This window comes from Coregonus lavaretus (genome assembly GCF_964263955.1).
Source record: "Coregonus lavaretus genome assembly, chromosome: 11".
Taxonomy (NCBI): domain Eukaryota; kingdom Metazoa; phylum Chordata; class Actinopteri; order Salmoniformes; family Salmonidae; genus Coregonus; species Coregonus lavaretus.
Window position 1 is genome coordinate 42,046,282 of NC_139998.1, and position 24,877 is coordinate 42,071,158.

The 24,877-nt window shown below is 41.7% G+C and overlaps 2 protein-coding genes across 11 annotated transcripts in view; both read right to left on the reverse strand.

Annotated features, from left to right (window-relative positions):
- LOC311137462 (transcriptional repressor p66-alpha-like) overlaps nt 1-1,757 on the reverse strand; it is a 44,388-nt gene extending 42,631 nt beyond the window's left edge. For all 7 annotated transcript variants that reach the window (XM_084171990.1, XM_084171991.1, XM_084171988.1 and 4 more), the window contains exon 1: nt 1,674-1,757. The gene's annotated coding sequence lies outside the window, so the exon portion shown is untranslated. The remainder of the gene's footprint in view (nt 1-1,673) is intronic.
- Nucleotides 1,758-10,067: 8,310 nt separating this feature from the next.
- LOC311137759 (MAU2 chromatid cohesion factor homolog) lies at nt 10,068-24,615 on the reverse strand (the record flags this gene model as incomplete). Of its 4 annotated transcripts, none has more annotated exons than XM_084172339.1 (19): nt 10,068-11,157; nt 11,358-11,485; nt 11,604-11,694; nt 12,090-12,201; nt 12,316-12,393; nt 12,564-12,613; nt 12,690-12,773; nt 12,889-12,963; nt 13,101-13,178; nt 15,116-15,219; nt 15,304-15,394; nt 16,248-16,394; nt 16,576-16,731; nt 17,172-17,199; nt 17,352-17,446; nt 23,261-23,356; nt 23,473-23,544; nt 23,966-23,983; nt 24,295-24,615. In XM_084172339.1, the coding sequence occupies 19 exons, from the start codon at nt 24,613-24,615 to the stop codon at nt 11,083-11,085; spliced, it is 1,899 nt and encodes a 632-aa protein (XP_084028465.1). In that variant the 3' UTR covers nt 10,068-11,082. The 4 variants fall into 4 exon arrangements, with proteins under 4 accessions (XP_084028465.1, XP_084028466.1, XP_084028467.1 ...); XM_084172340.1 differs by having other exon boundaries at nt 23,479-23,544; nt 24,295-24,556; XM_084172341.1 differs by having other exon boundaries at nt 12,898-12,963; nt 24,295-24,556.
- Between the last annotated feature and the right edge of the window lie 262 nt (nt 24,616-24,877).

A 24,877-nucleotide genomic window follows, 5' to 3' on the forward strand; every position in this document is an offset into this window, starting at 1 on the left:
TTATTATTTTTGTTGAGTATATGTAGTTAAAAGTCTCATTAAAGTTTGGCTACATTTTCAGGCGCCTCCCTCATGTCAGCATCGGTTTGGACATGATGGGCTGTAGCCAACATGCATAGGGCACACACTGGTTGAACATGTAGGCTAATTATTTATGTACAATTACATACACTTAGGTTTTTCTTAACAAAATAGCTACTGTTTTTCAATTTTAGAAATCAATTTAATTTGATATTTTGGTTAATGGCCTTGGTGCCCTAGCAGATGTTCTTGGTGCCGTGGCAGATTGGGCATCTCTTGAAGACCAAATGGCCTCACCCCTAAAATTCCAGGCCTGCTATATACACTCATTGCTGGGGTGGGATTGGCGTGGGGTGTATGGGGTCTGTGGGTGGCTTTGACAATTTCTTTGGATTCGTCATGTCTTACTCATTGTTAGAAAAAAGTTTGATTCAAATTGGATGTTAAGTTCTATAATATTATATGAATCCTATAAATTAGCTTAATTTCTCAGAGATCAAATTATATTTTAACTAAATAATGTTGCAGGAATGCTAATATTATCTGTTTCTTACTACAGAAACGATTTCAGAACATTCTGAGATGGTGGGTGTCATGGCTTGCTGAAATGACATGGAACGACCCAAATGGGTACATTTATCATGACACAGAAACATGATAACTGCTTGCCTGCCATACTGAATGGGGGCGCACACTAAGGGACAGTACCATCGGCCACCATAAAAAAAATATAAATAATATATATATACTTTTAAATTGACGAGATAACATTCAACTTCCCATCAAAATAAAAATTCGTTCAAGCAATTCTGCCAGAATGCCGAATTCTGATAGCAAACATACAATTATTGAATATCCTTTGTTATTTTGTGATACAGTAAAAAAATAAAAAATAAGATTATATTATTCTGTCTCCCACCACAGTCCAACCAAATCTGTGTTCCAACTGGCTAACAACAGTTAGTTTAAGTCAGGTCGTGAGCTAGCACAAACTAACTAGCGTCGCAAATTAGCATAGCTGGCACTGGATTAATATTACGGGGAACATAATTATTAACATAATTAAATACATCCTGATAGCGTTTGGGTTACATTTCTTCTTACAGTGTATAATAATTCGTGTATATAAACCAGTAAGTGGTGGGATTGACCAAATTCGGACACCAAATCCCCACTCATGGCAAGCTAACATAAACAGGCTGGCTAGCTAACGAACTCGCTCGGACAATCGCATGTCCAGACAGACAACCACTCCGGGATTCGGTCACAAAAAAAATTAAGGAACCGCTTTTTTGAGAGTCGAAACACATTTTTAGTTTTTAGACTACTTTAATGCATGTTGTAAAGAAAATACTTGTATCCGACTTTTAAAACATTAACCGGTACAAGTTTACATGCATTCTTTGACTTTTGAGGCGGTTTGTTCTGACTTTGCAGTCGCTAGCTTGTAGTAAGTGTGTGTGGCTAGCTAATTACAGCTAGCGAGAGACACACAAACCATTACCTAGGCTAGCACTCACTCAGCAGTTAGCCAGCTAGGTAAGGATAGCTAACTACGTTAACGACTGGAAATAAACTTAACTTTGTCCACTTGACTAAATTAAAAATCAATATTACTTTTACCCATCAATTGAAATTATATTTTAACTTACGGAGAAGAGGTGTCGCTGTAGCGCTTTCCCTTTAGCTTTTCACTTGTTTTGACAGACTATTTACTCCCGTAATTCGATGTTTAAAAAAAAAAAAAAAAAAAAAAATATCCCGGGGATCCCCTCTTCAGCCCTGCCCGCTGCCACTCCGGTTGCCAAATAATGAGCTGCTCTCTCACACATGGAACACTGCGTCACATCACTAAGCATGCGCATGTGGTCACACAAGGTGGCAACCGAGTCCGCGTACATTAAGACCACTGAGCACATCATGTGTGTGAAAAAATGTCCAGTGTTCAGTAGCCTAGCATCCTCTGTCTCATCCGTCTCATCATTGCAATGCTTTGCCCCACCACCACCACAGGAATACTTGCCATCATTCTACCTCACACCAATGCTGTAATCAATTGTCAATTTACCAATTATCAATGTCCAACATTAATTAATGTCATAAAACATTTCAATTATTGGCTCTCCATGAAACAAATATCTATATATTTTTTTTATGTAAACATTTAGGCCTATAGCTAGTCATTGGAAACTGGTTTTTGATGTGTAGATATTTCTCATGTTGTCATCATGGCACTTGACAATTCAGTGCTTTGAACCCTCCCCAAAACAACCAATGGGCAACTCCCTCATTCACAGTCCATACAACAGCAAACAACAACAACGAACAAACAAACACAATATTGTTGCATACCAACGTGGAACATACCAGAAGTATGAATGTACTATGTGATGTCTTCAATGAGTCCGGACCAATCCCAATAATTCTCCTGTTTTTGGGGGCATGAGGATCTTGGTACAGTATCTCAGTGCAGACATATCAGTTATTGAGAGAGAGAGGGAAAGAGAGAGAGAGACTACGGAATGGGAGACAAGTAACATAAATGGGAACTGGGGGCGGAATAAAAGCATCCAATTTTGGGGTAAATTCCACCAATTCAAGCCCTGAATATCGCTATTATTGACTCTTATCAATATCACAATCCCACTGCAGTGATACCAATATTATCCCTGTGACTAAGTAATGCTGTGAACCAAATTCCAATCTGAAGTGAACCAAACCTAATACTGATCAACTGGGCCGATAGAAGTGTCTTCAAACTAACTAACATTGGTGCCCTCATTACAATCAGTTATGAATTCAAACATGCAATCGCATACATTGGCCAAAAGTGTATCTTATGCCTGGACTCTCAGGTTTGATCCAAAAAAGCTAAGGGCACACAAAATCAATGCCCTTGTCTGGACACTGCATTCTTGAGACCTAATTTGTTGTGTGATCTCAAAAATAGTTCAAAAGAATTCCGGTGGCATAAGGTTGGCATCCTCTTCTAAAGGATTTGGTGACATTCCCTTCCCTAGATGGAGCAGTGTGGGAAAACACAGGAGCAAGAAACAGGAGCAATTATACAGTACCTATGCACTCTGCTAAATTTTTTTTAATTGGGGCCAAATGTCCAGCGATGTGTGAAGTGTCAGAAACCTGTTCTTTAGAGAAAATTGAGAAATTGTGCTTCAAACCAGTACAAAAAAAGACGACTCATATCAATATTGGCACAATGTGTGACACTGGCTTAAAGCAACAAGGCACTTTCAACTTAATCCCCACTGTAGTACAGTAGCAAAACAAGGAAGTACCCCTCCCTGTAACGATCAACAGGACTCACTATTTGGCAGGAAGCTTCTCCTTTCAGAACTGTTTACGCTGACACTTATCACCTATCAAGTATCACTGCCCAACAACACTTATAAAAATACCTAAAATCCAACAACATATTACTTTCTAAAATGACGTACAAAACCGAGAGGCTGATTGATATCAAATGATTGCAGTTTTTTGGGTGATCAGCAATTGTTGTAAACTTGTTCAGTGTGCAAGTCATATCAAAGGAAAGACAACCATAACAGCTGCATGTCTGACTGGTAACAAAGACAGTCATGTGACCATTACTGTCTGACCCTTAGGTCGGTATTTATCCCTGCAGTAATTCATTATCAGGAGGGCTTCAGCATTCCCCTGAATAAGTAACATCAAACGAGATCTACAAATCAGACGCATCAGTCAAAGTGAAGTTTAAAAATATATCTTCCTCTGTCCTGTGCCTGAATGATACTCTCCCCAAATGAACTCAACTCTGAATTTGTTATTTATTTAACTAGGCAAGTCAGTTAAGAACAAATTCTTATTTACAATGACGGCCTACACCGGCCAAACCTGGGCCAATTGTGCGCCGCCCAATCACAGCCGGTTGTGATACAGCCTGGAATCGAACCAGGGGGTCTGTAGTGACGCCTTAAGCGCTGAGATGCAGTGTCTTAGACCGCGCCACTCGGGAGCCCAATGTCATGTTGGACCTACAAGATACAAGATGTCTTGTCTTGTCTTTATGGGCTCATGTATTGTACTGTGTAGTTAGTTGGGGACAATTTATTTTATGAAAGCGATATAATGATAACTATAAAGGAAATTATTCCCAAGTAACTGCACAGTACAATATGAATATAGATGACTACTGTGTGAATAAGGAGTTAAGTCAATGTATCTAAATAATATAAATGTATGTAGGCTATATAAAAGTACTGCATGTTTATCACAACCCACTGGGTACAGACGTCAATTCAACATCTATTCCACGTTGGTTCAACGTAATTTAATTGAAATGGCGTGGAAACAACGTTGGTTCAACCAGTGTGTGCCCAATGCGAACATGGTAGTGGGAAAAGTCATGATGAACTCAATATACACTATCGGTCAAAAGTTTTAGAACACCTACTCATTCAAGGGTTTTTCTTTATTTTTAGTATTTTCCACATTGTAGGATAATAGTGAAGACATCAAAACAATGAAATAACACATATGGAATCATGTAGTAACCCAAAAAGTGTTAAACAAATCAAAATATATTTTATATTTAAGATTCTTCAAATAGCCACCCTTTGCCTTGATGACAGCTTTGCACACTCTTGGCATTCTCTCAACCAGCTTCACCTGGAATGCTTTTCCAACAGTCTTGAAGGAGTTCCCACATATGCTGAGCACTGTTGAAAACAAATGATAGTCTCACTAAGCCCAAACCAGATGGAATGGCGTATCGCTGCAGAATGTTGTGGTAGCCATGCTGGTTAAGTGTGCCTTGAATTCTAAATAAAATCACAGACAGTGTCACCAGCAAAACACCCCCACACCATAACACCTCCTCCTCCATGCTTTATGGTGGTAAATACACATGCAGAGATCATCCGTTCACAGTGTCCGCGTCTCACAAAGACACGGCGGTTGGAACCAAAAATCTCCAATTTGGACTCCAGACCAAAGAACACATTTCCACTGGTTCTAATGTCCATTGCTCGTGTTTCTTGGCCCAAGCAAGGCTCTTCATCTTATTGGTGTCCTTTAGTAGTGGTTTCTTTGCAGCAATTCGACCATGAAGGCCTGATTCACACAGTCTCCTCTGAACAGTTGATGTTGAGATGTGTCTGTTACTTGAACTCTGTGAAGCATTTATTTGGGCTGTTATTTCTGAGGCTGGTAACTCTAATGAACTTATCCTCTGCATCAGAGGTAACTCTGGGTCTTTCATTCATGTGGCTTGTCCTCATGAGATCCGGTTTCATCATAGCGCTTGATGGTGTTTGCGACTGCACTTGAAGAAACTTTCAAAGTTCTTGACATTTTCCGTAGTGACTGACCTTCATGTCTTAAAGTAATGATGGACTGTTGTTTCTCTTTGCTTATTTGAGCTGTTCTTGCCATAATATGGACTTGGTCTTTCACCAAATAGGGCTATCTTCTGTATACCCCCCCTACCTTGTCACAACACAACTGATTGGCTCAACTTTTAAGAAGGCACACCTGTTAATTGAAATGCATTCCAGGTGACTACCTCATGAAGCTGGTTGAGAGAATACCAAGAGTGTGCAAAGCTGTCATCAATGCAAACGGTGGCTATTTGAAGAATCTCAAATAAAAACATTTTTTGATTTGTTTAACACTTTTTTGGTTACTAAGTGATTCCATATGTGTTATTTCATAGTTGTCTTCACTATTATTCTACAATGTAGAAAATAGTAAAAATAAAGAAAAACCCTTGAATGAGTAGGTGTTCTAAAACTTTTGACCGGTAGTGTAGTTCTCAACATAGAACTCAGTTCTAATAAACACTAAGTACACTTACTGACAAACATTCCCTAACACTTTGGTTCCAAATACTATGTTTATTCAGACTTCTATCCAAAAATAATAATTTAAAAACACATGCATTGAATAGAATATGGCAAGTATTCAAACTTTGTGTCTATATATTTTGGATTTCCAACTGTGGCAATTAAAAAATAGTTCTGGGTTTGAGATGTATATTCAAAAAGGCAGATGGGTTTTTATGACAGGGCCAAATGTTACTGAAATTCACTGTCTCAAAGCAGGTTTATCAAAACACAGCTCAAATGGGGCCCCTGCTGGTTCATTAAATAACTGTACTTGATGGGCAAGAAATTCTAATCTTATTTACATTTTAGTCATTTAGCAGACGCTCTTATCTAGAGTGACTTACAGTTAGTGAGTGCATACATTATTTTTTATTATTTTTTCATACTGGCCCCCTGTGGGAATCGATCCCATAACCCTGGTGTTGCAAACGCTATGCTCTACCAACTGAGCTACATCCCTGCCAGCCATTCCCTCCCCTACCCTGGACGACACTGGGCCAATTGTGCGCCGCCCCATGGGTCTCCCGGTCGCGGCCGGCTACGACAGAGCCTGGATTCGAACCAGGATCTCTAGAGGCACAGCTAGCACTGCGATAGACCACTGCACCACTCGGGTCCCTTATATTACTATTGAATTCAAAAGGATGTTGTCCTACAAAATGATGACTAGTTGTGAAAATCCTCAGGAATTGGCTAGCAGCAGCAATTTTATTATTCATAGTGGATTCATATCAGTAAACTCAATGCATAAGGAAAATAACATTCATACAAAGTAAACCAAGCTGTTTACCACAACTTAGCCTAACAAAAATCCTTAAATAAAAATAAATGATTGCGGTTGGTCATATCTGTTTGGCTGCTTCTCTCTTTGTTCTTATATTTGTGTTGCAGCAGCCACGAGTAGACTTGAGCAAGGACAACTTGGCCTTCCTCCTGGCATTTATTTCCTCCCGTTCCTCAGCGGGGCCAAACATTTTGGGTTCCTTTGGCCCAGTGTCTTTGGTACAAGTATTGCGAGTGGTCATATCTCTTTGGCTGCCTCTTGCTTTGTTCTTCTCTCTGTGGTCCAGCAGCTGCAGAGTACCCTGGAGCAAAGATGCCTCTGCCCTGGTACCAGCATGCCTTTCCTCCTCTTCCTTAGTGGGGCAATAATACTTTTTGGCACAGTCTCCCAGCATCCTCCCATAGTGTCCTTGTAAACCAATGTCACTGTTCTTTATTTGGCCCAGCACTCTGTCAGCTGTCTGTAGCACTTTCTCCAGGTTCTGGTAGTCCTCTGAGAGGGCTGCAGCCACCCTGCAGTGGTCCGGCTGCTGCCACTGCAGCTTATGGTGCTGCTCCTGAAACTCTGATCGGAGGGGCTGCTGCTGTGAGAGGACAGCCTTATGTTCGGAGATCAGAAATTGGTGGTCAGAGTAAAGGCTCTTGCACATGGACTTCAAGGCCTTGTTCTTTGTCTGCATGGCCCTGTACTAACTGGTCAGAGTCTGGAGTTTGGTCTGGAGGCCCTGGTAGTCTGCCTCAATGTCCTGGAGCTTAGATTGGAGGCTGTGATGTTGAGCTAGGAGGGTTTGATGTTTAGAGACCATCACCCTCCAGCTCCTGGTGCTGCAACATCAGGGCTTGGTGCTGCCACATCAGGGCTTGGTGCTGCAACATCAGGGCTTGGTGCTGCCACATCAGGGCTTGGTACTGCCACATCAGGGCTTGGTGCTGCAACATCAGGGCTTGGTGCTGCCACATCAGGGCTTGGTGCTGCCACATCAGGGCTTGGTGCTGCGACTTCAGAGCCTCACGTGCTGAGCTCTCTGTCTGGAGCTTCTCACTCAGCTGGACACCGTATACTTTCGCTGTGTCCAAAGCTGACTTCAGGTCTTTGACCATGGCCTCACCTTCCACAACCAGGCAGTGGCAGCGACTGTGCTCGGCCTGCAGGCTGGAAGTTAGGTCACTCTGTTCTTGCTTGCTCTTTTCCAGGGCTAGACTCTTCTCATGGAATTTCTCAGCCTTGACCATCTCTGAGGCCACATGTCTCCTCCAGGTCACTGCAGACTGTTCTGGTCTCTTAAAGCTCCTCCAGCACACTCTGATGCTTGGCCGCCTCGAGTTGAGTCTGGAGCTTCTGTCTCCTGATCTTTTCCTTTGATAGTTCAGAGGTCATTTCGACAGCGCTCAGACTCATTTCTGCATTGACCTGAAGGAAGGCCTGCACTTGGGAGCTCAGATCTCACTTTTCAGAGATCTCTCTCTCTCTTTCAGCTGGTCACTTTGAGATTTATCTGCAGATGAAGCAGACTTAAACTCTTATAGGTCTTTCACCATTGCATAGCTCTTTCACCATAGCTTCTGGCTCCTGCCCTGTTCCTCTGCCAGCTGAGGCCAGTTGGATCAGAAATTATCCTTGGTTTCTCTCTGTTCCTGATTGGCCGTTCAGCTCCAGCTTCTCAGCCTCAAGCTTCTTGATCTTGTGCTGCTCCGTCTTAAAATCTGAAGCAATTTTGTTGGCTCTCAACCGGATCTTTGTGTTTGTGCAATGCTCCTCGTCCAGTGAAGCCTGTAGAACAGCCTCTCCTTCTTCGGAGACTCCCTCTGTGCAGCCAGCTCTGAATCCTCCCCATGGGATGGACGTGCTGCAAGGGACCAAGATGACTTGTTCCCTACCTTAGCAGACTTTTTCTTGCTGGTAAAGGCAGATAATGTGGAAGAGGCAGCCTGTTCCTGGACCTCCTGAACAATAGATGAGGAAGACTTCTCCTGTCTCTCCTCAACAATAGAGGTAGACTCCTTTCTCTGCCGCTCATTCTTGGGAAGCAGCATCACACAGAGGTATCTAATTTTAGTAGAGCATTTTTTACTCACATTAAGAATAACAGCATAATGATTCTTACCAGTGTCCTGAGGGATGGAAGGGACTGGGGGCATTGCCTTCCTCAATGGAACTGTTCTCCACACCGTGGCTGGTTGAAGCAAAGATGGCAGAGCATTTGGAGGATGTAGATTTCTCCTGGACTTCCTCAACAATAGTGACAGACTTCTCCTGCACTATCTCAATGATAGAGGCAGACTTCTCCTGCACATCCATAACAACAGAGACAGACTTGTCCTGCATATCCTCAACACAGGAGGTTGGTGGCACCTTAATTGGGGAGAACAGGCACATGGTACTGACTGGAGCGGAATCAGTGGAATGGTATCAAATATATCAAACACATGGTTTCCAGGTGTTTGATGCCATTCCATTTGCTTCGTTACGGCCATTATTATGAGCCGTTCTCCCCTCAGCAGCCTCCACTGATCCTCAATGATAGAGACAGACTTCTCTGTCTGCTTCTCATCAGATTCCTAATGCAGCAATATCACATGAAACAGAGGCATCTAGTATTAATATGGGGCCTGTGTTGTAGCATCTTTACTCACACTGAGAATAATTATTCTTACCAGCGAATTCTTAACATATAATACATATTGAAAATTCGTAACATATTGTACGAATTGTAATTCGTAACATATTATACAAATGGATGATGGACATACACAAATTAAAACATACCATATGTAACATATTATACTAATTTGAGTGTCCCGGATTTTCGTCTACTATGGCTGCGTTTACACAGGCAGCCTAATTATGATATTTTTCTCACTAATCAGTGCTCTGAAAAAGCGCTGATGTGAAAAGCTCTGATGTGATTGGTCAAACGACCAATTAGTGGAAAAAAGATCAGAATTGGGCTGCCTGTGTAAACGCAGCTTTAGTTGAAGTGGTTGCAAAAATGTTTGTTCTATGTATGATTACAAAGATAATTAGAGAATACATTGAATGGTGCAAAGTGCAAACTTCTTATTGAATGAAGCATCAGCCAGGCACATGCCTTTTCCTGGGCATTTTTTTGTTGATTATTTGATCGTTCTTTTCATTGCTCCCGTTGGCCCAGTTTCACTTTCGTCTTGATGCACGCACAGCACAGCATTATGCAGGGAGTTGCGGTCAATCATTTACAAATCAGTTAACTCAGGTGAATTGCACTCTCATCTATGGATCATGTGGACATAGGTTATCATGGTATGAAATTATTATATGCTACATGCATGCATGTAGTATTTTCAGTACATTTGTGGGAAAAGTCCTGATGAATTAAAGATAAGATTGCCCACTGACGCACTTTCTCAAACAATGCAAAATGATGGTTGCAAATACCATGTTTATTCTCACTTTTGTCAGAAAAATTATTAAAACAAGCAATAAAAGTATAGGCATTGAATAGAATATGGCAAGTACTCAAGCTTCTGATGTGTCCATTAAGATTGACTTAACTTTCAAGCATTGTGTTGGAATACTACATCTGATAGTTTAAAATTCATTACACACTTGACTACATTTACGTTATAAAATGTCACTGTACAATAAAGGTTTCGCATGTGGCATATCGATACAATGTATTGTAAAGAAAACCCTTAACTAGAACTATAAAGACAAATTCTAATATTACAAAAAGTAATATTGATTTTCTTTATCTGAAGTTCCTTGTATGTTCAAAAAATGTCCTACTTCATGATCTGTGGAACTTAAATTAACTGTAGTTCATATGTACAGACAATAGTTGAGTTTGTGATGCATCTTCAAAACGGGCAAATTGCTAATCTATGACAGGCCAAATGTTACAACAAAGAAAGTCTCTCAAAGCAGGTTTTTCAAATAAAAGCTCAACAGGGTCCATTAAGTAACTGCACTTGTACATTCAATTCTTTCACTATTGTCTCTTGCAGTCTTTCAGCAAGAAATGTAAACCCTTTAGCTCAACAACACTACCAATTCAACATTCAGATCCAAGTCCAAACTTATCATGAAACAAAACATGTTACTGGTTCAATAAATGAGAAGTGATGCCAAGTGTACCTACTAATTCATGAGGATGGGGTGGTGCAAAACAATGACTAGCTGTGAAAATCCTCAGCAGATGGTTAGCAACACGTGTAGAGTGAATCAATATCAGGAACTTCCATGCATAAGGAGAAATTGCATTCATACAAAGAAAAGCTGGAGAAAACCCCCCAACATTAATACATTTATCATATAACTGCTACAATGTTTTCACACTCCCCCTCTAATTTTCCTAAGACAGAAAGAAACTATGGTTCAATTCTAGACATCTTTGAGGCCAGAAGGAAGGTAGCCCTTGTGTTACGAGCCTGATGCTCATAGCAGGCTGGCCAGGCTGGTTGTTGGGCCGTTCTGGGCTTGAAACTGCCCAGGTGGTGGGCCGTCCGTCCACTGTTACAGAGGAGACAGATTAGAGTTATTAATTACCCATCTGAGCCAGATAGACAGTCATACAGACAGATGGATAGACAAGACAAAAGGACAGACAGAAAAACACAGCTAAACAAGCTAGATCATCTATCTACAATACACAACCTTGACGGCAGTAATAATGAAAGATAGAAAGTTAACATGGATAAATTGATACGTACGCTGATGAGGTTGTGTTCGGGGAGGCTGCAGGCAGCGATGTGGTCTTGGAGAAGCTGCTGGGAGAAGTTCTGGTGCATCTGAGCTGCTTCATGGGCGTCTATGGTGTTTCCCAGGGCCTTGTTCAGATCTACCGGGACAAGACAAAAACAATGTGGTCAAGGAAACCTACCTCAAATACTTTAAGCCTAGTAGGGAGCAATGAAGCTCAATCCAAAGACAAAGAAAATGTGCAGGTGTGGGCGTACCTTTTAAAAGGGCAGAGGACCACAGCTGGACAGACATGTCCGGGATCTTGCTGGCCAGCTGCATCGCTGGAACCACCATGTTGTTGCTCTCCTGGACAAAAACAACAACATATTGTTATGCAACCTACAGAAGCAAAATCTTTTGCCGCACACACGTTGAATAAAATGTATACATACACACAGTACGGCATGGACAACAAAAGGTGAAAAGTTTGTATTTGGGACACAGACACACATTTTTTTTCATTGTATTGTTTGTACTATTATTACATGTTTTTAGTTGTATTTTTTGTATATCGTTGTATTTTAAATTTGTGTGACTGTCCTTGTCTATCAGTGTCTTGTTACTTGTGGACCCCGGGAAGAATAGCTGCTGCTTCGGCAAAAGCTCATGGGGATCCGAATATACCAATAAATAAACCAACAGGGGCAGGGTAGATGTTTCTGGCAAAAGATCAATTTGTGACCATTGTGGAGTGATCTTACCCTGTGGTTTCCCAGTACATAGAATATATGGCCTAGCAGAACCAGTGAGCAGGCTGTCAGTCTATTCAGGTCCTCCGCGTTGGACATCTTCAGAGTTTCTCTAAGGAACCGTCTGCAATAAAAATATTATCACAAAATTATTATTTCCCAATTCCCACTGAAAGTTTGAGGAACTTATGGGACACTTCTCAGCAACTCAGTAAAAGAGGAGGTGGGGGAGACTTACTTGGCCTCGTTGTAGCGTCCTTGAAAGAAGGACAGGAGTCCTCGGATGTAGAAGGCTGCAGCACGGAGACAGTGAGAGCTGCAACACAAACACACGTCAATCAACTCGAAGTCAATACACCTTCTCACCAACAGGCTGCACACTTAGCCTTCAAAAATAAGGTATTTGGCTCTGAGAATGTGTTTGGATTACAAAAGCAAGATTGAGTAACCATTAAAATCTCTGTTATGCAATACGCGCTTACACACCTCACAGGAAAGTTGTGATCAGGGTTTATCCTCTCAAGGAGACTGTAGAGCTTTAAAAGAAAGAACGAAGTTAATACAGTTGACAATACTTTCTTTTGAGTAAAAATGAATAGAGTGTGTACTAACCTCCTGGTGTCTGTTTCCTTCCCTGATGTAGACGCTGGCCAGGTTTGTCACAATGAACGCCCACAGCTCCTGGTGTGTGGTTAGCTGGAAAGGAAACACACAGATTTACTCACTATCACTACCCAAAATGTGACAATGTAAAACATATTGAACACATGCAGACATAAACCCATATAATAAGCTTAGCGTTACGACTTACGTCACTTACCCGCAAAGCGGCGGTGAACTGTGCCTCTGCATTGTCCATACAGTTGACAGATATGCAATATAGGCCCTGAGAAATGGAACAGCACATAAACAAAGTTAAGTGTTTTAGAGATACAGTCGTCCCAGCTAGAGAAGTGGGGTGGCAACTGTGTTATTCAAGGCAGTGAATTGAGGGTCTTCTGGGTGAAGGTTTAAAATACTCACTAGTAGAGTGTGAAGCTGGGCAGCGTGATTGGTGAATAACCTGGGGGACTGTTGGCACAGTTGGCAGACCTGGGAGATCTGGGATACGGGGAGAAAAAGTAATCATCCTTATAAATGACATGCTGCCTCTATTCTCCATCCTATCTCAACTGTCAATGGGCAGGAAAATGCCCATCATATACAGTGGGGAAAAAAAAGTATTTAGTCAGCCACCAATTGTGCAAGTTCTCCCACTTAAAAATATGAGAGGCCTTTTCTGGAAAAAATCCAGAAAATCACATTGTAGGATTTTTTATGAATTTATTTGCAAATTATGGTGGAAAATAAGTATTTGGTCACCTACAAACAAGCAAGATTTCTGGCTCTCACAGACCTGTAACTTCTTCTTTAAGAGGCTCCTCTGTCCTCCACTCGTTACCTGTATTAATGGCACCTGTTTGAACTTGTTATCAGTATAAAAGACACCTGTCCACAACCTCAAACAGTCACACTCCAAACTCCACTATGGCCAAGACAAAAGAGCTGTCAAAGGACACCAGAAACAAAATTGTAGACCTGCACCAGGCTGGGAAGACAATCTGCAATAGGTAAGCAGCTTGGTTTGAAGAAATCAACTGTGGGAGCAAATATTAGGAAATGGAAGACATACAAGACCACTGATAATCTCCCTCGATCTGGGGCTCCACGCAAGATCTCACCCCGTGGGGTCAAGATGATCACAAGAACGGTGAGCAAAAATCCCAGAACCACACGGGGGGACCTAGTGAATGACCTGCAGAGAGCTGGGACCAAAGTAACAAAGCCTACCATCAGTAACACACTACGCCGCCAGGGACTCAAATCCTGCAGTGCGAGATGTGTCCCCCTGCTTAAGCCAGTACATGTCCAGGCCCGTCTGAAGTTTGCTAGAGTGCATTTGGATGATCCAGAAGAGGATTGGGAGAATGTCATATGGTCAGATGAAACCAAAATAGAACTTTTTGGTAAAAACTCAACTCGTCGTGTTTGGAGGACAAAGAATGCTGAGTTGCATCCAAAGAACACCATACCTACTGTGAAGCATGGGGGTGGAAACATCATGCTTTGGGGTTGTTTTTCTGCAAAGGGACCAGGACGACTGATCCGTGTAAAGGAAAGAATGAATGGGGCCATGTATCGTGAGATTTTGAGTGAAAACCTCCTTCCATCAGCAAGGGCATTGAAGATGAAACGTGGCTGGGTCTTTCAGCATGACAATGATCCCAAACACACCGCCCGGGCAACGAAGGAGTGGCTTCGTAAGAAGCATTTCAAGGTCCTGTTGTGGCCTAGCCAGTCTCCAGATCTCAACCCCATAGAAAATCTTTGGAGGGAGTTGAAAGTCTGTGTTGCCCAGCGACAGCCCCAAAACATCATTGCTCTAGAGGAGATCTGCATGGAGGAATGGGCCAAAATACCAGCAACAGTGTGTGAAAACCTTGTGAAGACTTACAGAAAACGTTTGACCTGTGTCATTGCCAACAAAGGGTATATAACAAAGTATTGAGAAACTTTTGTTATTGACCAAATACTTATTTTCCACCATAATTTGCAAATAAATTCATTAAAAATCCTACAATGTGATTTTCTGGATTTTTTGTCTGTCATAGTTGACGTGTACCTATGATGGAAATTACAGGCCTCTCTCATCTTTTTAAGTGGGAGAACTTGCACAATTGGAGGCTGACTAAATACTTTTTCCCCCCACTGTAATAATAATAATAAAAATAATAATAATAATATGCCATTTAGCAGACGCTTTTATCCAAAGCGACTTACAGTCATGTGTGCATACATTTTTACGTATGGGTGGTCCCGGGGATCGAACCCACTACCCTGGCGTTACAAACGCCATGCTCTACCAATTGAGCTACAGAGGACCACATATAGTCCAGTAGTTACTTTGATTCAACTTTCCACTATAACTTCGCACAGTTCAGAGTGAATGAGTAAGGTTTCACATAAATAAAATGGGTCTACAGTTGCTTCTACATTACCTCTTGTAATGCGGTGGCCTTGTGACCAGTGACTAGCCGGCACATGATGATGTGCTCCAGCAGAATGACCTGGAACGTGGAGAGGATGGGACTGCTGTCCAACACTGAAATAGATGGAGTCAAGAAGATGTTTTAGACAACAGTAAGTGTTAAACAGAGGCGAGATAAGTGGGCTTCAATTCACCTACTTTTTAGTTTCTCAAGCTGCATGAGCGCTTTGTCTGTGTATTTCTGTGCCTTCTCCAAATACCCTGCTTGCATGGAGTGCATGACAGTCACCTGGAACATATAGAGAACAAGGTTATTACCAGGGTTGGGATGTAACTGACTACACGTAATAAGCTATGTAAAAAATAGTTTTTATCTGTAATCCGTTACCAGCACAAATATTGTAATCAGATTACAGATACTTTTGAAAAAATAGATGATTACCTCTTGGATTACTTTTAAATTCAGAAAGGATGTTTGCAAAAAATATACATTATGACACCTTTCTGTTTTCTCAATGACAAGTTCAGCATTGAAAAAAAGCGCAAGTTTAAGTTTGTTCCACCTGAGTGACTCTGACCACAATTCAGAGACCACTATGATGACACACCAAATGTGTTTGATGGATCCTTTTTGTCTTCTTCTAATGTCTCTTAAGGGGAAAGTAATCATAGTCATCAGATTATGTTACTGAGTTTGGGTAATCCAAAAGTTACGTTACTGACTATAACTTTGGACAGTAACTAACAGATTACATTTAAAAAGTAACCTACCCAACCCTGGTTATTACTTAGGCTGTGGCGATACCAGTATCGCAATACTTTATCCATGGCAAAAATGAAAACACGAAGCAGACCTTTAAAAACCTGATGTATGTAAAATATTGTGTGCTATAGCTTGGAAAATAAATACATATTACTCTGGATGAAAACATGATGTTTGTTTCCAACATTAGTAAAGACGTTAAATCCGCTTTTTGTTTTGTTTACTATCGGGATACTGGTATCGTTCCGGCCCTAGTTATTACCATGTAAAATGTTGCTATTACCACAATATAGCCGTCCAATCCTTTCAGATCTGCACAAGTATTTATGGCGGAATCAGTCCTCAGGTATCAGGTGAATGAGGAAGAGATGGGGCTCACCAGGTAGACGAGAACACACATGTGCTCCTTGGGCAGCCAGTGGAAGAGGTCAGCCGGGTTACTGGGCAGGATCTCATCGTCGTGGAGTGTAGAGATGGTCTGGATGCACTGCTGCAGCTGCTTCAGACAGGGCTTCACACTCTTCACCTGCAGCACACAACGTAAGGAAGGGGTCACTATCAATGTAACTACTTAACAATTACCATACAAACTAGAGGGAAAGTATTTATTTTTGACCAGGGGTGCACCACTGTTGTCATGGGTGTCCTTAATTCACTATCCATGACATGTGTTGTGCACCCTGGTCTTGGCCAAGAGGAGTCCTTACCTGTCCAGCGTCCAGGTAGTGTGTGACCTGCAGCACCAGGAAGAAGACCCTGAGAGACTCTTTCTGGATGGGATTTCCCTGCCAGTTCTCCACGATGGTCCCACACAGAGTGAGCAGAGGGTGCACCTCCCCTAGCTTCCTCTCCATCAGTAGGAGCTGATACACAGGACAAAAAGACACATTATGGTATGGATTATCCAGTGCAAAATAATGTTTTATTTCTCTGCTTTAAAGGAATACTTTGGGATGTTGGCAATGAGACCCTCCCCAGAGTCAGATGAACTTGTGGATACCATTGTTATGCTTCTGTGTGCAGTTTGAAGGAAGTTGCTAACTAGTGCTAGCGCAATGACTGGAAGGAAGTCTATGGTATATCGCGAAACTACCTCTAACTTCCTTCATACTGGACACAGAGACATAAAAATGGTATCCACGAGTTCATCTGACTCTGGGGTAATAGATAATGGGCCTCATTACCAAAATCCTGAAGTATCACTTTAAGTACATATCATACTCAAGATATCTGTTGATCCTTACTAAAATGCAAACAGCCATTAAAAATTATGCATTTTCATAACAAAGAATTTGAGACTTACCATTCCTTTACTCAGGAGAAACAGTGCTCTGTGAAAACATACATCACCTATTCAGTCTATCGTTATAGGAAAATGTAAATTAAGTCTATTGGAGGGCATGTTTAATAACATCGCTCGTTTCAATGATGAATCAATGTGGACATAAAAAGTAAATAGTTCAGAGCATCAAGGTTACAGCACCTGGTATATTCCGAGCCCACCACTCTGGCGTACTCAGCACCGACACCTAGGAGGTCACAGGCAGAGACAAGGTCTTTCTCCAGAGTGTGCAGTTGCTGATAGGAAAAAAAAGAAAAAAGAGAAATTCAATGCATTGCAATGTATCAGTCTACAACCAAACATCCAACAGAGAGGTGCCGTCTTTCGGATGGGACGTTAATCAGGTGACCTGACTCTCTGTGGTCACTAAAGATCCCATGGCATTTATCGTAAGAGTAGGGGTATTAACCCCGCTGTCCTGGCAAAATTCCCAATCTGGCCGTCATACCATCATGGCCACCTAATCATCCCCAGCTTCCAATTGGCTCGTTCATCCCCTCTCCTCTCCCCTATAACTATTCCCCAGGTCATGGCTGTAAATTAGAATGTGTTCTCAGTTGACATACATGGTAAAATAAGGCCAGACAAAATTGATTCACTGTTTAACGGATTTCCCCTCCAGAAAAGTGAGGCGAGCGAGCAAAAAAAAAAAAAAACATTAAGTGGATAAGGAATAACAGTACTTTACCACATTGTCCTAGACACTTATGCAGGCTCTACACCTAATGTGAGCTTCAAGAGTTATATTATTCCATGCGAAAACCTACACTATTTTTCTTTAAAATAATGCAGATGTTACAATGTTGTTATAACCATGAGAAATGAAACACAATGGGAAGTATAACTTGTGACGGTTTCTTTATTCCTGATTTTTTATTTATTTTTTAAACAGCTTCACAATACACCATAACTAAAGTTGGCCGTGTGCAGTAGATCACCTACTGGGTGTCAACAAACAATGGCCATTCAACATGTAGAATCGTCTGGAAATGAAAATGACGGCCAATGTTCTGTGGTCAGAGGCAATAGCACAATCACCTGCTGCTTTTTACTGTTCAACAGCATGGTCTGTTTTGTCCTTTATTTGTTGTTTATTCTGGTCTCTAGGGTGTTCATTTCTTTTTAAGATTTATAAGAGCTCTCGTAATGAACTCCTTTCCTTCTTGCTTACACACTGGGCACATTGGCCTGACATGTCAGAATTATTGTTTGAGCCTCACCACCTCTTCCCCCTCAAGAAGATCTGGACATCCACAATGGACACACACATCTGGGAATGACACTGTGATTGCTGAGTAATACTGCGCCTCCACTTGCATTCCACAGGTTAGCCTCTTGAAAGCAACTATCTGCTCGATATATATGGATTGTCTTCTTGGAAAAGCTCTAAACCACATGTAAAGATGTTCTCATCCCGAATGCGTTGGACTGCTTTCTGTTCTTCTTTAGACAGCTTGCTTTTGGCATACAAGCACCTTGGTTTCTCACATTCAACACAGTTGATGGTCCCTCTCACCTTTGCACTGACCATGGCAGCACTCATCTTTACATTTTCTATATTTGGTGTCAGAGAAGACCTATCATTGTCAGTGGTGTCCAAGCTGTAAAGATCAATACATTTCTGGTACTCACGTCTGTCTGCTGTCAATGTTGGATCAGGCGCAAACCTTAATTTCTTAAATTAAGTTCTTCTGGCAAGCGTGGAGGACTCATTAAGCAGTACCAGCATGGATCTTCTCCCTCGCATTTCTTGATCTGTACCATGTATTGTGACATCTTGAAATGTCTGTCCTGGAATTTCTTGTACGGTTCCTTGTCAAGGCCTTTTCTGCTGAGGTCCATGCATCATGTCAACTTCTATACAAATGATGTTGAATTGTTGTGCAATATTGGCAATTTCTTCCTGTGTTGCGGGCTGATGTACTTCTACGTGTGTTCCTTTCCACTTCAGGCGCTCAAACCAACCAGCCACTCAGCTGCAACAGGATGGATACTCTTTTCAAAAGCCTCTTTCAGGTCTAGTTGTTTGGTGGCTGTTTCACGTAGGCTTGTCATTGTGCTACACGTCTTCACACGCTTCTCATTTGATTCTTCCATCTTCTCCCTAGCCAGGGCTGTTCCCTGAAGCCCCAAGTTTAGAAGGGAATTAACTATCTCGGCAGGGTTGGCCCAGCTGTCACCTGGTGCTGTTCTACAGGCGGTAAGCATGTCAAGATCCAGTTGAACAAACAGGAGTGTGTGGCATGCTTGAACAGAGGCATATGTGGTTATGTGGTATGGCCCACCATCAGATTGAAATTATCAAGATTGACTTGTTGAGAGAGACATCATCTTCACTGTAGTTCTCTCCTCTGAGGATGCTGAGATTTTCAACTGTGTCTCGAAGGGGGCTGGATGGCTGGAAAGCCTTGTCCTTGACAGTGACATAGAATGAACTAGATGGAGATGCTGGGATGTCTGGGATCAACATGACAGATGGTACAAGACCACTGATGTGGTAATCATGGTTGGCAGCTGCTAGAACTGGCCCACTCACAGGAGCAATGCTTGGATGTCTGCCTCTGTTACAGGTCCCTATAGGCTGGCCAGGTTCTCCGACAGGGATGATTGCCTTATCATCCACACATAACATTTCACAGTCCTTCTGCCACATGCAGGCAAACTGTTTAATGTAGTTCCACTGTACTGCACCAGAGTCTTGATGTCCCATTCTTATCACCCGAGACTGGACCATGAACTTGAGGTCAAACCTTCCTGTGTACTGGAGAGCAGACATGGACCATGGATTCTTGGGTGTAAACTGCAGTCTTAGCCACTGTATTGATGGGATTGTAGTTTCTGGTGGAAGCCGCTTTTCCACTGTGTCACGCAAGTCCTCCACTGATATAGCAAAAGGTAAGTACAAGTACTCCCCATGTCTGCGATCGTTGACCTGAGCTGTGTATTCGTTAAAATAATACTGTACTTCATCCGTAAATCCATAATCAGGTCTGGGTCATCACCATCAAGGAGGAACAAGGATACTCTCTCATCAAGTAGGCCCTGTTCATCATCATTTGATGAACTCTTGTCATCTGTCAGAAACCAATACATTTCTCTCAGGAAGTAGGTGTTCACTTTGGCAGCATGTGCGTATTTGCTCAGGAATGCTTTTTGCATTGCTCTAGTGTGGTATGTTTGTATTTATTTTCTCAGTGGGGAGATGACAGACGCTTGCCTGGTCTCATGAACACCATTGCTATGTGAGGATACCTTCCATTTGAATGCCAGAGTGCCTAGGTAGTTACCACAGGCATACTTGTACAAAGTGAAAGTCAATGGAAGTTTCAAGTTGTCAATCCATTTCCTTTTCTGGAATCTATCTTCAGGAGCAAAGTCCAGTAGAAAGAGGGGGTGGTATTGGGGCACTTTCTCCAAAGCTTGTAAGAGAGTGCTGTACTGGGGGCTGACCGGTCCGCATGATGCTCTCACAGTGTAGCATAAAACATAGGGGAGTGGGCTGTTGGTGACGTCTGGCCATTGCTTGATTCACCTTCTCCAAGTGGGATGCATAAGCTGCTATGGACTCTGTTAGACGCACCACATCTTCTCTGAGATGGGCCCCGTGTAGCTCAGTTGGTAGAGCATGGCGCTTCCAACGCCAGGGTTGTGGGTTCGATTCCCACCGGCGGCAAGTATGAAAAAAAATATGGAAAAAAATAATGTATGCACTCACTAACTGCAAGTCGCTCTGGATAAGAGCGTCTGCTAAATGACTAAAATGTAAAATCTAATGTGACCAAGGATTACAGGCAGTTTTAGTTGAGAGGTTAACACAAAGCTTACACTTACTTTTGAAGATACATTTTTTACATTTCCTGAATAAATTGTGACATTTTACAATATCAGAAACAGTATGTTTGACATGAATCTACAAGGAGTAGTAGTGTGCCACAAACTTAATTGATATAGAAAAATGACACAATACATTCATTTAAATACCTGTGAAGTGATTCCGGTGAGCTCAGTGCTGGGATATTGAGATAAGAGAGCTGACTGCAATGATCCCGAAGTTGATCTTGACTTAGTTTTGATGCCTTGTGTCGTGTTTCCTGGTATCTGTTGTAGGATCTAAGGCCTTTTGGTAATTGCAGGAATCTGTCTGGTATGGCTAAACTTCTCTAGATGGGGGTTCATATACCAGAGTGCTTTTGATAATCGGGTAACGAATGTCCAGGCTACATGGACATGACAAATAGGAGAAATATCACATTTCAGCCTGATTATCAGATTATTATTATTAATACCCAAATTAACATTAATGAACATTATTCACATAGAATATTGCATTCTATTATACGTCCTATCATATTCAAAAATGATTGGGAAAAAAGTAATGTATGAATGTATTATCAGTTCATTAATCTACTTAATTGTATAGCCTAACAAGGCTTTAACAAATTAAGACAATACAAATATAAAGGCCTATCATAGACTACCGTTTCTATGAAAAATATGATATTGCTAATAAAGGGCAATCATTCGAATTAGGTCAAATGAATGTAACACTGGAAAAAGTGCAATCCAATCTCGTAATTTAATGTGATGTATTGGGTAACAGAGTAGACTATTTAATATTTTTTTCTAATTCAAGAATGATTGACAATAAATAATTGTAATCAAATTAAAATGTTGATGTATAATTTGTACATTTACATTTTAGTCATTTAGCAGACGCTGTTATCCAGAGCGACTTACAGTTAGTGAGTGCATACATTTTCATACTGGCCCCCCGTGGGAAACGAACCCACAACCCTGGCGTTGCAAGCGCCATGCTCTACCAACTGAGCTACAGGGGACTGTAATAATAATAATTAGTTCATTACCTGAATGCATCTCTATAGCCTATAGGCGTTAACAAAATATTCATACAAATATGATTAGGCCTCTCATAGACTAGGCCTTGTAGAGGGTCAATCAAGTTAGGTCTGCCAAATGAATGTAGCATTGGAAAAAATACATAAATCCAGCCATAGAGTATAGCCTATCATCATCAAAATAGAAAATGTTGTTTATAACATGCACAATTAGAAGCAGCAATCTATATAGAGCAAGCTTGACTAAATTCGAGCCCAGTAACTTTGCTCACCGCATCCTCCTTCGATTGTCTCGTCTGGCTGCCACGAAAAGCCCCCACCTTGGAGACAGTCGATCACAACATTGTGGAGCTGCTGATCTGCATGAAGTGTGTGCGTGCCACTGGCGATATACTTTGCTGGACATGCTAGCTGTTTTCGGCGGCGCATCATCACTTCAAACGCATTCCGTCTTGGTGTTATCGGTTGGCCTACTACTACTGGTAGTACCGGTAAAATGTAAGTAATGAATCGCAAATCACCATACAGCTGACACACTTCAATTTCATCAATCATTTTGACTTCAATTTGGGCCCTGGTAGATAGGGCCCCGTGTAGCTCAGTTGGTAGAGCATGGCGCTTGCAACGCCAGGGTTGTGGGTTTGTTTCCCACGGGGGGCCAGTATGAAAAATGTATGCACTCACTAACTGTAAGTCGCTCTGGATAAGAGCGTCTGCTAAATGACTAAAATGTAAAATGTTCAAAATACTATCAGCTTGCACTGCGTCTTTGCTGATGAATGCCCTGATCTCTGGCCAGTCAATTGGTTCAATGACATTGTTGTTTCGTCTATTAATCGCTTTTAATAGATCTGAAAATGATGCATTAACCATTAATTTAACCGACTGTTTGTTTATGAGAGACGACCCACGTTTAACCTATTTCACTGTCCAATCCGAGGCTCTGAGCACGTGATCCGTGGCTGTTTGGTCTCTTGTGCATCAACTTGGGAAAGCCTCAAGGGAGAAAGGTCAGTGCATTATAAACAATGCGCCGCATATATTGGCCAAAAAATAACACATCTGATTTTCTTTTGCGGGGTGTGTTGAAAAGTAAGGCGGGCAGTAATTCAACTTTGTCCGGCCTAAGGGCTAAATAAAAACTACAACTATTCCGTTCAGTCAGTACTTACAATAAAGCGCAACACAACTTACCGCCAGTTGAAACAGCAGGCGGCAGTGCCAATAGGGAGTCTGCTGTGAGATCTGGATTGCCTTTCGCAGTAAAGGCTTTGCAGAATCCACCAGATTCTGAAAACAGCAAATACAGAGTCATAACTATTCAACCTTACACTTGCATATAAACATGTTTTTCAAATGGATCTCCAGACAGCAAAAGCATTCAAATGTATTTTAGCTTTATTTACCGGTACCTGCTGACAGTACAGTTCTGATAAAAGACTTGCAGCCTCAAATTTAACATCTTCAAACTGTGGGATCTGAGATATTCAGTGAAGGAAGCCATATCAAATCAAAGTTTATTGGTTGGGTACACAGATTTGCAGATGTTATCACTGGTGCAGTGAAATGCTTGTGTTCCTAGCTCCAACATTGCAGTAATAATACCTAGCAATACACACATAATCTTGACATTTAATCCAGAATTTGACTACTGAGATGTGCTTGGAACAGCAAACACACATTGTAATGCTAGTTAGTAACATACTATATGCCATTTATCAGACGCTTTAATCCAATGCGATTTACAGTCATGCATGCATACATTTTATGTATGAGAATCGAACCCACAACCCTGGCGGTGCAAGCGCCATACTCTACCAACTGAGTTACAGAGGACCAAGCACTGTGTTGTTCCCCAGCTAAGTGTTGGGGTTGAAACCATAGAATTGAAAAGGATACTTGTTGTGATATGAACCACTAAAAAGAAAAGAGATGTTAGAGACAAAATACACATTATGGATGCATAACTTAGTCAAAGTAATCAACTGTTTGCAACTTGTAACACAGTGACGCTATCTAGCTACAGTAGATGCAATAGGACTGGCGGCTAAACTATCATGCTAACTAACTAACAAATAATATTCTGAATGCAATTACATATGAATGATATGATCAAAGGGTCAGGATCTAAAGCTAGCAATATAACGTTTTCCCATTTCACTATACGAGACCCCGATGAGCGCATCTCTGACTCCATCCACGAGCTTTTCCAAACTCTCCCTCCTCACCGCTTTCTCCAAGTGGCTCCGCGCGAGCTCGCTGTTCTTCGTATGATGATATAGGACCGAGCCTAGTTGAAGATGAGTTCTTGCCTCCACCCTTTGCGGAGGTTTAAATTGGAAAACCGCTTGAAGACAATGTACACACAGACGAATTTTGGGTGGACTTGAGGTGCGGAAATGTTCTGCAAAGCCGAGAAGGGCGAGGTACCAAGATTCCGGGGCCTCTACGTTGGACGCCATTTTCCCAACAACAACAACCATTGAGCACTGTGTCACCCTCGCGTGTTTTCGAGTGAAAGCGAGATCTTTGTTTTTGAAAATATCCATGGGACTTGTAGTCCAAAACAAGTACGTGCCGTACGTGCCATAATAATCTCGGTTTGTAGTCCAAAACAAGTACGTGACATAATAATCTCGTGCGCGAGCAAAACTCCAATAATTTTTAGACAGAGGACACATATAATTAAACCACCACCTGTCTCAGTTTGGCAATGTCGTTGTCAATCACCTAGTCAAAATTTCGTAAACGGTGTGAAAGACTGACAAATAGACGGCGGCGTTGCAAGACCAAAGAGATTGACCCAACAAC